Here is a 15,582-nt window from a genome sequence, read left to right as displayed (position 1 = left end):
CTATGCCTTTTAGTTTTTGATATTTTCACGATCGAAATCACAGCCACAGGACGGCTTTTCTCCAAAGTTGGCAGCTCGATTCAGCACAATGCAATGAAATATAAGGAACCCAGGGGGATATAATTACAAACATCATGCTGGTAGGTGTGAGGATGTAATGAATTAGTTGTGGGTATGCTTAAAGGCATATCCACAGGCACTGCTTGGAGTCCCTTTAAGGGCTCTGCCGCTGACACAGGAGACCAGGGTTCGAATCTCAGCTCTGCCTGTTCAGTAAGCCAGCACCTATTCAGTAGGAGACCGTAGGCAAGTCTCTCTAACACTGCTACTGCCTATAGGGCGCGTCCTAGTGGCTGCAGCTATGGCGCTTTGAGTCCACCAGGAGAAAACCGCGATATAAATGTTATTTGTCTTGTCTTGTCAAATGATGCCGTGCGCTGCTGATTGTCTTCAGAACCAGGCTCTCCTCCTAGGTCCCCCTCCTGCTACTGTGCGCTCTGCCGCTGCCCACTCCACCCTCCCTTCCCACAGAGAACCACAGCTGCAGCAAGAATGATAGCAGCAGATGGCAAACACTCACTCACCTATCCAATAGAGATCCCGTCATCTGAAACCCATCTGTCTCTTCTACAGTGCAGCCGCTCGCTCTGAACTTCCTGATTCTCAGATCAGACATGAAGTAGGAAGTAGTAATAGTAGTAGTAACAGAGCGTCAGCACTCTAGAGGAGACAGATGGGCTCCGGATGACGGGACCTCTATTGCTTGGATCGCAATAGGTGAATGTGATTCATCTGGTGCTGTCATTCTCCCCCACTGCGGCTGCCTTCTCTGCTGGACTATCGTATTCACTGGGATGGAGGCTGCATGGTGGCTGTCTAGTTTGGGAGGAAATTGGTTGTTCGGTGGTGGGAGTGGTTATGTAATTCTGTCTGGGGCACGGCTTCCGGTTTGGCGGTGTCCAGAGCTTTCTGCTATTGCCAGGCTGGAGATGCAGGGGGAAAGTGCTGCTGCTGTGATATCTGGCTCCCTCCTCACAGGGGTGCCCCAGCCCCTGAGTGCAAATGTCCCAGCCATTCATCTCTCACTCTGCATTTTGCCGCTGCTATTCCCTGCATTGTGCACCCACAGAGGAAAGCGGGCTGTTGCCCATAACAACCAGTAGCTCGGCTGCCCCGGTGTGTGTGCGGCATGTTGCTGTGCAGCTGCATCTTCTGATTCTATTACGACATGATGGGGGGGCCCAAATCAGTTACTTTGCTTAGGGCCCCATTTAGCCTTAATCCGGCTCTGCACATACAGACCAGCACAACGTTTCGGGCGTATGACGTTTTGAAGAATTTTTCGATATGATTGGTTGAGTCCAGAATTGGTATTGTATTGATTGGACTGGATTTCTTGAGGCTTGATGGATCCTCATTCCAATCTGTGACTCCCAGGGGCCCGCAGGTTATGTGCTTTGTTTGATTGGGGATGGTGCCCTTTAAAGGGAACCCCAACTGACTTTAAAAAAAAAAAGTATCACTTACGTGGGGCTTCCCCAAATCCCCTGCAGCCGTCCTGTGCCCTTGCCAGTCCTCGACGATGCTCCAGCGCATGACGCTCTTGGCGAATGGAACGTGAACAAGGATGCGTGCGGTGCAGTGACCCGCTGACTCTCAGTCGCCCGAAAATGAAACTAAGCCGCAGCAGGGGACCGGAGCATCGTCGAGGACCGGAAAGAGGCAAGGCAGGACAGCTGCAGAGGCCTTGGGGAAGCCCCAGGTAAGTGAATCTTTATTTTTCTTTTTTAAGTCAGTTTAGGTTCCCTTTAAGGAGGCAGAACGTATCTCAGAGTGATTGGAAAGAAATAGCAGAACTTTTCTGGGGCAGAAAGGGTTACGGTAATTAGAGTCATATTCATGCTTATTAATCAAGATGTTTTAAACTCTACCACTAATGGTTTCTGGAACGTTGTCCCTGCCCTGCCCACTTAATTTTACTATCATCGTAATGATTTTCCATTTTCCAAGTACGGAAAATGTCCGGTAAGTGGAACATCTCTGTAAAATGTTAACCATTTATTTACATGGAGCTCTGACCTCTTCCTCTCCCTTTCTTGGGCGTGGTCTTCCTCAAATCTGCTTGAGGCTAATCGTGCAACTTCATTGCTGGGGAAGAGGACCCGTCTGCAGGGCTGATAACCACATCTCCACCCAGGGAAGCAGAAGTCACCCACACTGATGAGCAATAGTGAGGACGAACATGAGTGTTCTCCTTTTCACGAGCACTGCACAACAAAAAATACTGCCTACGACTCATGGTGGCCACTAATGATCCAATCTTTTTCACCCAATCTTACCATTTCTATGTAATATAAGGGAACTGCCTGAATTACCCATTCAATAGATTCACTCAATTTACCCTTATACTACATAGATTTGGTAAAAATTGGATGAAAAGGATTAGATCGTTAGTGGCCACCTTAAGAGAACACAGGCCAATCACATCCTAGGCATGCAAATGATTCACCCCCTCCAACAATCAATTTACTATCTTGTTACATTCAATTTTAATTTGGTTTTAGCAGAAATGCTGCCTTATGTTTGGTGTTAACACGCTGCCTAATTATGTTATTTGGTGTGTAATTTGGAGAGTACTTGCTGAATAATCATGTTTGGGAGAAAAGCTGCTCAATTATGTTGTTTAGGGGTTACATGCTGCCGATTTATGTTATTTGGGGGTATGCACTGACAAATTATGTTCTGGGAAGGGGCACTGCATGATAATGGTATTTTGGTGAACATGCTGCTTAACCACCCTGGCGTTCTATTAAGATCGCCAGGGCAGCTGCGGGAGGGTTTTTTTTAAATAAAAAAAAACTATTTCATGCAGCCAACTGAAAGTTGGCTGCATGAAAGCCCACTAGAGGGTGCTCCGGAGGCGTTCTTCCGATCGCCTCCGGCGCCCAGAATAAACAAGGAAGGCCGCAATGAGCGGCCTTCCTTGTTTTGCTTAGATCGTCGCCATAGCGACGAGCGGAGTGACGTCATGGACGTCAGCCGACGTCCTGACGTCAGCCGCCTCCGATCCAGCCCTTAGCGCTGGCCGGAACTTTTTGTTCCGGCTACGCTGGGCTCAGGCGGCTGGGGGGACCCTCTTTCGCCGCTGCTCGCGGCGGATCGCCGCAGAGCGGCGGTGATCAGGCAGCACACGCGGCTGGCAAAGTGCCGGCTGCGTGTGCTGCACTTTATTTGATGAAAATCGGCCCAGCAGGGCCTGAGCGGCAGCCTCCGGCGGTGATGGACGAGCTGAGCTCGTCCATACCGCCAGGCTGGTTAAAGGATAAGTTAGTCCTTAATAAATCCAGAAACTGAGTGTGTTTGCGTGGTGTGCGTGTGGTGTGCGTGTGGTGTGCGTTTCCATGGACTGTCCCCATTTCCATGCTATCACATCACTCTCATTATATGGGTCCTGGTCGGCGCACTCTCACCCAAGCATACTATGCTGCCGATGCGCAGTATGTCCTCTTGGGAATCTTGTGACTGCACTGACCGGAGACCCCAGGAGCACTACGGACATACTGCACATGCACAGCGTAGTATGACCGGATCTGGTCCTACCAGGACCCATATAATGGGAACGATAGCGGGGAAACGGAGGCAGACTACTGCTCCTCCCATGTGCCAGCTTCTCCCCCCCCCCCCTTCCCCGCCATGCAGTAAAAGGCCGCATTCCGTTGGGGTGGTAGGCACCCTTTGACCCAGACATGCTACCGCCACACCGGCTATGGTAGTGGAACATGGCCTTTTCCTTCACAACGGAGGGGGACGCTGGCACATGGGACAGCGTGGTTCCCCCCCCACACACAAATATAGTGGCCATTTTCCTGTCACCACTTGGCTCGGGTATCCTTTAAAGGACCACTGTCATGCAAAATTATAAAAGTTAAAGTGAACCTCCAGACTAAAAATCTACTCAGCAGCACTGAAAAGGCTTGGTGTTTCTTTAACAGTTTCACAGCATCAGAACTTTGTTTTTCTTATCAAAGCCTCATTTTTAGCTGTACAGAAGCTAAGCTCCGCCCCATCAAAGAAAACTGCTCGGGCATTTTTGCCCGATGCTGTGAAAAGCATGATGGGATTTCTGATGTTGGTGTTCTCGTTGCCTAGCAACTGGGAGGGGTGATCAGGACACAGGATAGTTGGAACTGTGTCTCATGCTCCCTGTCACCTCCTTTCAACCAAAAAGATGGCTGCCCTCACGAAATCACAAACATTTGCCTGTTCTTTTAAAACAGAGTGGGTAAGAGATTATATGACCTATCTATTATAATTAACATAACTAATGTAACTTAATGAGAGTATGTTTGTTTCGGCTGAACTTCCTCTTTAAAGGGGAACTGAAGTAAGAGGTATACGGAGGTCGCCATATTTATTTCCTTTTAATCAATACCAGTTGCCTGGCAGCCCTGCTGATCCTCTGCCTCTAATACTATTAGCCATAGCCCCTGAACAAGCATGCAGCAGATCAGGTGTTTCAGACTTTAAAGTCAGATCTGACAAGACTAGCTGCATGCTTGTTTCTGTTGTTATTCAGATACTACTGCAGAGAAATAGACCAGCAGGGCTGCCAGGCAACTGGTATTGATTCAAAGGAAATAAATATGGCAGCCTCAATATACCTCTTACTTCAGTTCCCCTTTAAGATACAGTGCATGAATCCAAGATGTAAATGTCTCCCACAGTACTGTGCACTGATTTTTAGTTACTCCCCCTACTGGGTTCAGCTACATGGTTTTGCCACTCCCATATTTGTCATGACCCCTCCCATTTTGTGCTGTAGTGTACAATTCTTCCTTCCATGGTGTCCAGAGGGGCCCCAGATGCTCTTGGACCCCAGGAAAGCTTGTAGTTAACCCAACTTCTGAATGACACAAATATCCGTCTGAAATCTACAGAGACACTTACGCCCGCAATCCATCTACATAGGTGGCGCTGCTGAACTCCGTCACGGTATTTTTAGGAACATTTTTCTCCAGCCAGACCAAAAGCTGGATGACGGCCACTGCGTCCCGGATCTGCAACATAGACAGAAAAATCCCTCAGAAATACAATGGTGCAAAGAAAATCCCGACAATACAGCTGCTGAATATTCAACATCAATTATGAATCTGAATGCATGCCAAAATTTGTAAAAAAAATAGAATATTTTGGAAAAAAAATCAAAGTACTTTGTGAAGCAGTTAACAAGTTTCCATCTTGTGGGTCCTGTCCAGCCACCAGCACATTTTTGTGTTAATTTTTTTTTCACATTTTTTGCAGTAAAATTTTGTGGTAAGAATATAATTTTCATGCTTGTTTTGTGCTTTTTGCTGTAAAATATAGATTTTTTCCCTTTTTTTTTTGTGAAAATTTTCTTGAAATCAAAAATAGCATATTTGATGTGAAAATTACTTTGTCAAAAATTTGCAAGCAATACTGTTTAATAATATTCATTAAAGAGAACCCGAGGTGGGTTTGTGAAATCCTATTAGGACACAGAGGCACATTCTGTATACAATGACCAGCCTCTGTGTCCTTCTATAGTGTCCCCAGGCTCCCCCCGGGCTCTGCTGTCCCCCATTAAAAAAAGCACCAGGCTAGTGACACGCAGATTGTCGCTAGCCTGTTATTTACCTCATGCTGCCACTCCCCCGCCTCCTGTATAGCGCGGCTCCCCGTCTCTGTCCCTTCCCTCCCCGCCTCGGTAAGCCGATTGGAGGAAACTTACAGAGGCGGGGAGGGAAGGGACACAGACGGGGAGGCGCGCTATACAGGCGGGGAAGTGGCAGCATGAGGTAAAGAACAGGCTAGCGACAATCTGCGTGTCACTAGCCTGGCGCTTTTGTTAAAGCGGTATTGTCACCATAAAAATCAAATTTCAACAGCAACTGGTCTGAGTGTATTAGGTGATAAAGATGCTAATCCTGCATTTAAAACTTGCAAAACTTTTTCTGATGTTATGGTTTGGAGTTATCGCATACTTTAGGAGCACTGGCCCTTTAGTAGTCAGTGCCAAACAGTGCCAAAAAGTTGAATGCTGGGAGTTCTTTTGAATGCTGGGAGTTCTTTTTATCTATAATATATTCCTCCTCTTCCTTTTATTTCCCTGCCTAGCTGATACACTTGTGTTTACAAGCAAGGCTGAGTTGACTCAGTGATTGGATGTGTAAATAAAAAAAAAGACTCTGGGAGGAGGGCAGCTAATGAATACACAATGAGCAAGAGAAGGGAGGTGGGAAAACAAGAGTCAGGGAGGATATGATGTCAGCATTAGCTTGGCAAGATGGCCACTGCCTAGAATAGGATTTTCTGCTTTTCCTTTATAAAATTCACTGGAATCATTACGTGGATAGCACAATACATCTGTTATGTAAGTAGAAGTAGTATTTATCTACTTATATATGTGTTTTTTATTTCTAGGTTAGCATGGGTGTCGCTTGTTCTTTAAGTAGTATTTATCTACTTATATATGTGTTTTTATTTCTAGGTTAGCATGGGTGTCGCTTGTTCTTTAATGGGTATAGCTAGAGTATAGCTAGAGCTGCGTCGCTCTATGCCCTCCGTGGCCCCGCTTTACTCCCCGCCCACCCACTGCACATATAGTGCCAACCTATGCTGTCATCCTGGAGCACCCATAGCACCCTGATGTGCTATGGGTGCTCCAGAGTGACAGCATAGGGGGGGCGCTATCGGTGTGGAGGAGGGTGGAGCTGGGAGCAACAGAGGGCGAGGAGCGATGCAGCTCTAGCTATCCTTCTGATCCTCATTGGTCTGTTAATTTGGCCTTGGAGTCAAAATTCAAAGATGCTAGAGCTGTGTGGGGGACCAGCGGTGTGTGGCGGTGGTTGCGCAGGTCGTTGGAGATCTTCAATCAAGGTCGCAAGTTAGAGGATATAGGCGTGGGACCTTTTCTGAGGATATTGGCGTGGGAACATTTTCTGAGGATATTGGCGTGGGAACATTTTCTTCAAGGTACAGGTAGGCATTTCTGGTTAATTAAGATTAATAAAGGACTTTTTTCGTTGTTGTATTTTTAATTTCATTTAACCCTTTATGGAAATGGGTAAAGGGTACTTTGTGCCCCTATACGGATTTCTCCTGGGAGGGGGGTGGGCATATGACGAAACAAATTAATGTTTATTCATTTAAGGGATGGGTTATGATTAGTAGAGGGTGTACATAATTATTAAGAGATGTGTTAGGGGTGTACATAATTAAATATGATGCAATCTGATGAGCTCCCGTGAACTCTAGGTCGTCAGGCAAGCATTGCTTCCTTCCTTGGCATGTCACACAACATCTTGTACCTTGTACCTTCAGTTTTGCTTATATTCTGTCTTTGTTTCAGAGCTGGGACAGGGCTGATGTAAACTAAATTAATTGCAGCATATTACACAAGAGAATAAGCAGTATATATATATATATTGAGATATATGAGCAATGACTGTTTGAGGGGTTCTAATCAATCAATCCTAGATTTAATCAATAACCTATGAGGTAAAGAATGTTATTCAATACCTAGTCAATAATATGCCTATGACAGGTCCCCTTTTTAAAGGGGACTCCCAGATCCCACCATGAATTTCCCACACTCAGGGCCGGCCCTAGACTTTTTGCCGCCTGAGGCAAATTTAGGAGAAAATTGCTGTGCCCCCCCCCGCCCGTCCGTGGGTGCGGGGGGGCAGGCCGCCGAGCCGGAGGGGTAGCGGGCAGGTCGGGGGTATTGGGCCTAGCGGTGGGGAGGGGGGTCGGATGGACCCCCCCCTCCCTCGCCTGGGTCCCCCGATCTGCGCTCCCCTCCAGCTGTAATTAGGAAGCAGCCGCTTGCAGATCGTAAGAGGCAACGGGCGGGGAGGACTTACCTTATCCGCGTTCCATCGTGCGCTCCACTGACGTCACTTCCTGCATCACCGTCCACTTACAATACAGTGGGCGGCGATGCAGGAAGTGACGTCAGTGGAGCGCTCGCTGGAACGCAGAAAAGGTGAGTCCTCCCCGCCCGTTGCCTCTTACGATCTGCAAGCGGCTGCTTCCTAATTACAGCTGGAGGGGAGCGCAGATCGGGGGACCCAGGCGAGGGAGGGGGGGGGTTGAAGTTTTAAAACCCATTTTCTCAAAAATAAGGTCTTTTTGTAAAAAATGTTTTTGCTTTGCTCTCATTTTTCTTTTAAACACAACCTGCTAATTTGGTGTTTATACCATATAAGGGGGCTTAGCTATTAACCGTTAAAATCAGCGGGTTTTTAATCACGACTCGTGACTCATGATTACATGCAGTTACTCGTCTCAAAACCAAATTCGTGTTGGATATCTATTTCTATTCGTGATTACGAGTTAATTCGAAAGTGGGCGGGGTCGAATTCGTGATCACTCGAATCGTGATTGGGGTATCTGAGCACCCCTGGTCCTAATATGATTTCACAAACCCACCTCGGGTTCTCTTTAAAGAGGAACTCCAATGAAAATAATGTAATTTAAAAAAGTGCTTAACCCATTCGCGTTCCGTCGTTTTCACTTGAGAAATGTTCACCTCCCATTCATTAGCCTATAACTTTATCACTACTTATCACAATGAACTGATCTATATCTTGTTTTTTCCGCCACCAATTAGGCTTTCTTTGGGGGGTACATTTTGCTAAGAGCCACTTTACTGTAAATGCATTTTAACAGGAAGAATAAGAAAAAAACGGAAAAAATTTATTATTTCTCAGTTTTCAGCCATTATAGTTTTAAAATAATACATGCCTCCATAATTAAAACTCACGTATTGTATTTGCCCATATGTCCCGGTTATTACACCGTTAAAATTATGTCCCTATCACAATGTATGGCGACAATATTTTATTTGGAAATAAAGGTGCATTTTTTCCGTTTTGCATCTATCACTATTTACAAGTTTAAAATAAAAAAAAAATATAGAAATATTTCATCTTTACATTGATATTTAAAAAGTTTAGACCCTTAGGGTAAATATTTACATGTTTTGTTTTTTTTATTTGTAATGTTTTTTTTTTATATTAAACATTTTATTTGGGTAGTTTTGGGAGGGTGGGAGGTAAACAATAGGTTTATAATGTAAATGTGTGTTGATTTTTTTCTTTTTTTTTTTACTTTTAGTATTACTTTTTGGCCACAAGATGGCGGCCATGAGTTTGTTTACATGACGTCACTCTAAGCGTAACACACGCTTAGAGAGACGCATGGGGAGGTAACCGCCAGAAAATGCGCAGCTTCCTAGAGAAGCTGTCGCTTTTTCAGCGGGGGAGAGGAATCAGTGATCGGGCACCATAGCCCGATTCACTGATTGCCTGGCTAAGGAACCGCGGGCCAGGAGCACGCGCGCGATCGGCCGCGGTAGTGCGCATGGTTCCTGGACGTAGTTTCTACGTCCAGGAACCAAAATAGGTTAATGTTTACAATCATTATGTATAAATTAATTAGTCAGTGTTTGCCCATTGTAAAATCTTTTAAATCCCTGATTTATATTCTGACATTTATCACATCATGGTGACATTTTTACTGCTGGCAGGTGATGTAGCTGCTGCTTGTTGTTTTGGCAGTTGGAAACAGCTGTAAACAGCCATTTCCCATAATGCAACAGTGTTCACAGATAGGAAACTGCCAAGAGTACGTACTCAGTTTCTTGTGGGAGGGGTTTCACCAAAATATCAGCCATACAGCGCCCCCTGATGGTCTGTTTGTGAAAAGGAATAGATTTCTCATGTAAAAGGGGGTATCAGCTACTGATTGGGATAAAGTTCTATTCTTGGTCGGAGTTTCTCTTTAAGTCAAAGTTTGCTCATTGTAAAATCTTTGCATGCCTGTGGAAAAGAGACCTAATAAACATAGGAACATGTTAGGGCTGGAACGCACTAGAGCACTTTTTGAGCGTTTAGGGAGCGCTTTAAATCGCTAGCGATTTCCCTAAACGTTCTGCCAATGTAAATGTATGTAACAATCGCAGGACATGCAGCGGTTTGGGAGCGTTTGCGCTTCAATAAATTGCTACACATAACGATCTCTGTGAGATTTTAAATTACTGCAAACTAAAAAAAAAAAAGATCAAATAACTTGAAAGGAACAATCAGAATTAAAATTGCTAATCGCAAATCAATATCACAATGGCTGGCAAAAAACGTACACTTTTTAAAATCTCTATCAAAATCACCAGAACACGCTCATGAAAGTAGTAGTGGGTTCCAGGCCTGAGTCTTGATGCTGGCCAGTGAAGACCCTGTCACATTAGGCCTTTTTTCCACGGACAGTTGATAGGCAGGGAAATGCCCCTCACAACTGCTCACTGCTGCTTGGTAACTGCTCACTGCTGCCTGGTAACTGCTAACTAGAAGATCTTTTTGCCATAGCCCCTGAACAAGCATGCAGCAGATCAGGCGTTTCTGACATTATTGTCAGATCTGACAAAATTAGCTGCATGCTTGTTTCCGGTGTGATTCAGACACTATTATAGCCAAATAGATCAGCAGGACAGCCAGGCAACTGGTATTGCTTAAAAGGAGATACATATGGCAGCCACCATATCACTCTCACTTCAGTTCCCCTTTAAAGTGAGAGTGATATGGTGGCTGCCATATATATCTCCTTTTAAGCAATACCAGTTGCCTGGCTGTCCTGCTGATCTATTTGGCTATAATAGTGTCTGAATCACACCGGAAACAAGCATGCAGCTAATTTTGTCAGATCTGACAATAATGTCAGAAACACCTGATCTGCTGCATGCTTGTTCAGGGGCTATGGCAAAAAGTTCTTCTAGTTAGCAGTTACCAGGCAGCAGCAAGCAGTTGTGAGGGGCATTTCCCTGCCTATCAAATGCCCGTGGAAAAGAGACCTCAGTGAGTCGTGCAGACATCTGATTGTAACTGCATGTATTTCACCAAAACATGCACACTGCAGTGTGACACAAACGCATTGCTGGGAATACTAATACGGTAGGTGGAGAAAACGTGTGTGTGTTAGAGATGCGAAGTTCGGATCTTTTCAATGATCCGGATGATTCGAATTGGATCATTGAAAAGATCCGGATCTTTGATCCAAATCTCGGATCATTTTACAAGGGAAGCATTCGGGGTGAAATGACTAGCAGGACAGGAGAAGGGGAGGGGGGTGGACACACAGAGAAGGGGAGAAGATGGACAGAGGGCAGGGAGGGGACAGAGAAGGGAGGAGGGACGAGCAGAGAACAGAAATGTTTGCTTGCACACAATACCCACATGCTGCAATCCTATGCTTTACATGTATTTCACCTATATGCTCATCTGTATACTCCCAACTCCCATTCCCCAAAGCATTCCCAGAAGTGAAGTGCAGCTGTTTAGAGCAGTGCAGGAGGATCATATTGCACAGCAATCACAGTGCCTGCCCTGTCCTAGCCCAGCACGCTGCCTGTAACGTTACTGAGCTGAGCCAAAAGCTTCCAATGTGTTCACTGTGCGCAACTACGGAACAGACAGCCTATAATGAGCAGCACATTATAGCCAGTATGTGTGCTCTACACATATCTGGCAGTGGCACCCATGTCCCCTCTCTCTCATCTACATGTCCCTGCAAGGCTGGCTCCCCTCCAACAGAGCGATCCATCTCAGCTCTGCTTCCAGGACCCCGCTGCCCGCTGAGAGGGGGCGTGTCGCTCCTGGCCCCGCCCCCTGTGTGATCCGAATCACTCATTTTGATGATTCGGATGATTCGACTCACAAAATAGATTCGGATCAAAGATCCGAATCGTTCGTGATCCGGACAACACTAGTGTGTGCGCATGCGTGGAGAGATGCATGTGACATATTAGATGGTGAACTCTTGAAGTGATATTAAACTCTAAAAACTTAAAATCTAAAAAAATAACTACTGTTTTATGTTAAAGTAATATCTATAACAAATGATCTAGACTCTTTGTGCAAAACACATTGTAATCATCAAATAAACTATTTAAGGGCCAGTGCATACCAAAAACCGCTAGGGTATCCGCAAATGTTAGCGTTTCTTGAAGCGTTTTTTTCTAGGCGATTCTAGTCATGTACCTAGCGATTTTCTAATCATGCCTATCGATTTTTGGAGCATTTTTGTGTAGCGGTTTTCTATTTTTGGTTACAGTAAAGCTGTACCTGAACCGCTTATGTAACAAAAACGCCTGGAAAACAACTCTGATCTGGCGCCTTTCAGAGTGATTTTCCACTTTCCTATACTTAAAGAGGAACTCCAGTGAAAATAATGTAATAAAAATAGTGCTTCATTTTTAAAATAATTATGTATAAATGATTTTGTCAGTGTTTGCCCATTGTAAAGTCTTTTAAATCCCTGATTTACATTCTGACATTCATCACATGGTGGTGACATTTTTACTGTTGGCAGGTGATGTAGCTGCTGCTATCTGTTTTGGCAGTTGGAAACCGCTGTAAACAGCTATTTCCCACAATGCAACAAGGTTCACAGACAGGAAACTGCCAGGAGTACCTCGCTACTCAGAGTTTCTTGTGGGAGGGGTTTCACCACAATATCAGTCATACAGCGCCCCCTGATGGTCTGTTTGTGAAAAGGAATAGATTTCTCATGTAAAAGGGGGTATCAGCTATTGATTGGGAAAGTTCAATTCTTGCTCGGAGTTTCTCTTTACCATTGAGGCTGAATCGAAATCTGCAAAAATGCTGCAGCCTCCAAGTTTGCATTTGGAGAAAAAACTAATCGCTCTGGAGTGCCCCATCCCATTCAAATACATTAGCCAAGCGCTTTTCGAACCGCAAGCGTTTTTAAAAACGCGCAGAACTGCTATTGGTGTGCACTAGCCTTAAAGGGAAGGTTCAGGGAGGTGTTTCAAAAAATAAAAATACTAATCCACTTACCTGGGGCTTCCTCCAGCCCGTGGCAGGCAGGACGTGCCCTCGATGCCACTCCGGAGGCTCCCGGTCTTCTCTGGTGGCGCACCCGACCTGGCCAGGCCAGCTTCCTGGTCGGGCTCCTGTGCGCTCCAACGTGCGTCTCACGCACCTGCGCTGACGTCATCGGACGTCCTCCAGGCTGTACTGCGCAGGCACAGTAGTTCTGCGCCTGCGCAGTACAGCCCGGAGGACGTCTGACGACGGCCTGGCCAGGTCAGGTGAGCCACTGGAGAAGACCGGGAGCCTCCAGAGCGGTGTCGAGGGCACGTCCTGCCTGCCACGGGCTGGAGGAAGCCCCAGGTAAGTGGATTAGTATTTTTATTTTTTGAAACACCTCCCTGAACCTTCCCTTTAAGGCTGGTGCACACCAATAGCAGTTTTTAAAAATGCTTGCGGTTCGAAAAGCGCTTGGATAATGTATTTGAATGGGATGGTGCGCTCCAGAGCGATTATTTTTTTTCTCTAAAAGCAAACTCGGGGGCTGCAGCATTTTCTGCAGATTTCTGAGGCGATTCAGCCTCAATGTTAAGTATAGGAAAGTGGAAAATCACTCTGAAAGGCGCCAGATCAGAGTTGTTTTCCAGGCGTTTTTGTTACATAAGCGGTTCAGGTACAGCTTTACTGGTAACCAAAAATAAAAAAAACGCTACAAAAATCGATAGGCATGATTAGAAAAATCGCTAGGTACATGCCTAGAATCGCCTAGAAAAAAACGCTTCAAGAAACGCTAACATTTGCGGATACCCTAGCGGTTTTTGGTATGCACTGGCCCTTAAATAGTTTATTTGATGATTACAATGTGTTTTGCACAAAGAGTCTAGATCATTTGTTATAGATATTACTTTAACATAAAACAGTGGTTATTTTTTACATTTTAAGTTTTTAGAGTTTAACATCACTTCAAGAGTTCACCATCTAATACGTCACATGCCTCTCTCCACGCATGCGCACACACGTTTTCCCCACCTACCGTATTAGTATTCCCAGCAATGCGTTTGTGTCACACTGCAGTGTGCATGTTTTGGTGAAACGCATGCAGTTACATTCAAATGTCTGCATGACTCACTGTGACCTCTTTTCCACGGGCAGTTGATAGGCAGGGAAATGCCCCTCACAACTGCTTGCTGCTGCCTGGCTACTGCTCACTGCTGCCTGGTAACTGCACACTGCTGCCTAGTAACTGCACACTGCTGCCTAGTAACTGCACACTGCTGCCTAGTAACTGCACACTGCTGCCTAGTAACTGCACACTGCTGCCTAGTAACTGCACACTGCTGCCTAGTAACTGCACACTGCTGCCTAGTAACTGCACACTGCTGCCTAGTAACTGCACACTGCTGCCTAGTAACTGCACACTGCTGCCTAGTAACTGCACACTGCTGCCTAGTAACTGCACACTGCTGCCTGGTAACTGCACACTGCTGCCTGGCAACTGCTTACTACTGCTGCCTGGCAACTGCTTGCTACTGCCTGATAACTGCTCACTGCTGCCTTGCAACTGCTCACTGCTGCCCGGCAACTGCTCACTGCTGCCCGGCAACTGCTCACTGACTGTAGAAAAGAGGCCTAAAAAAGTGCAGCTGCGCAGAGACATACTTTTGGATGTAAAGTATATATTAGTACTCACGTGACATTCCTTCAGCAGCCGCTGCTCTTTGTCATTCTTCACGGCTTTCGTCACCATAACCGGAGAGTAACTGTCCGACACGAGTTTATTCTGCAATATAATGTGAGGACAGATATTATCGTACCTGAGAAACCAGCATGAGGTAATAAGTACTCGCTGGTTTCGGCACATCTTCTGGTAGTGACAGCGATCCTGAACGGCTTACCTGCGGTATAATTTCATAAATGCCATAGTTGGTGTATTCCGATCCGATCCAGACCCTCACATCCCCCTTCACATAGTCTATGAGGGTGTTACGCACTGCCTCGTACTCCAGGATCTGAACGCACATGGGCCCCGAGCAGGCGGAGTTCAGGTGATCGCGCACTTTGCTGGTGATGCGGCTGACGTTCACAAACAATCTGCGCAGAGAGGACAAGGATAACTGGACCGCCTCCGAAGGACAGAAATGAAGGCGCACAATTCAAGATGGTCAGACGCTAACAATTCAGACTTGCATGAAACAATAATGCAAGTTGTAGAATCCGACACACTTCCTGTAGGTTTTGATTGGCCTAATATCTGTATTCATTTACCAAATTCCAAACTGCATACAAGCTAAAATTATTAACGTCTCAATGACCATTTCTATTTACAGAAATAACACTATGCTCCTCAAAGGTTTTGTTATAACAAGACTTCAGATGAATAGGGCACAAGGGATGGTCGGGTGAACACGGCAGCCGGCGCCACCATAGGCCGTAATAGGAATTACAGCTATAGCGGTGCACAGGAAGTAACTTCGGCGCCGTCAGAAGACAGAGCTGAAGTTACTTTTAAAACACAATAATTCGGCCTCCAGCAATAGCTGGAAGCTGAATTACAACATCACCCACCATCCATGCGGCCTGGAAGGGGAATAGTATTTAACACGGCCCAGACTTGTGCAGCAGCAGGATCAGCCATATACCGGCTGTATCCTACGCCAAAGTCTACCTCTCGTATGCTGGTCGGGAATGCCTATTTCTAATTCCTCTGAAATTCCAATGTCCGCCAATGCCAATTTCC

The 15,582-nt window shown here is 45.8% G+C and overlaps 1 protein-coding gene across 2 annotated transcripts in view; it reads right to left on the bottom strand.

Annotated features, from left to right (window-relative positions):
* The window catches only part of LOC137528026 (xaa-Pro aminopeptidase 2-like), a 124,793-nt gene that overhangs the window by 30,372 nt on the left and 78,839 nt on the right, over nt 1-15,582 (bottom strand). For both annotated transcript variants that reach the window (XM_068249247.1, XM_068249246.1), the window contains exons 10-12: nt 14,741-14,936; nt 14,536-14,625; nt 4,948-5,057 (exon numbers count right to left, since the gene is read on the bottom strand). In XM_068249247.1, coding sequence (XP_068105348.1) covers nt 4,948-5,057; nt 14,536-14,625; nt 14,741-14,936 — 396 coding nt within the window. The remainder of the gene's footprint in view (nt 1-4,947; nt 5,058-14,535; nt 14,626-14,740; nt 14,937-15,582) is intronic.

Source organism: Hyperolius riggenbachi, chromosome 8 (assembly GCF_040937935.1).
Source record: "Hyperolius riggenbachi isolate aHypRig1 chromosome 8, aHypRig1.pri, whole genome shotgun sequence".
NCBI classification, from domain to species: Eukaryota; Metazoa; Chordata; class Amphibia; order Anura; family Hyperoliidae; genus Hyperolius; species Hyperolius riggenbachi.
The sequence above is the reverse complement of the archived record's forward strand: the minus strand, read 5'-3'. Positions and strand labels throughout refer to the sequence as shown.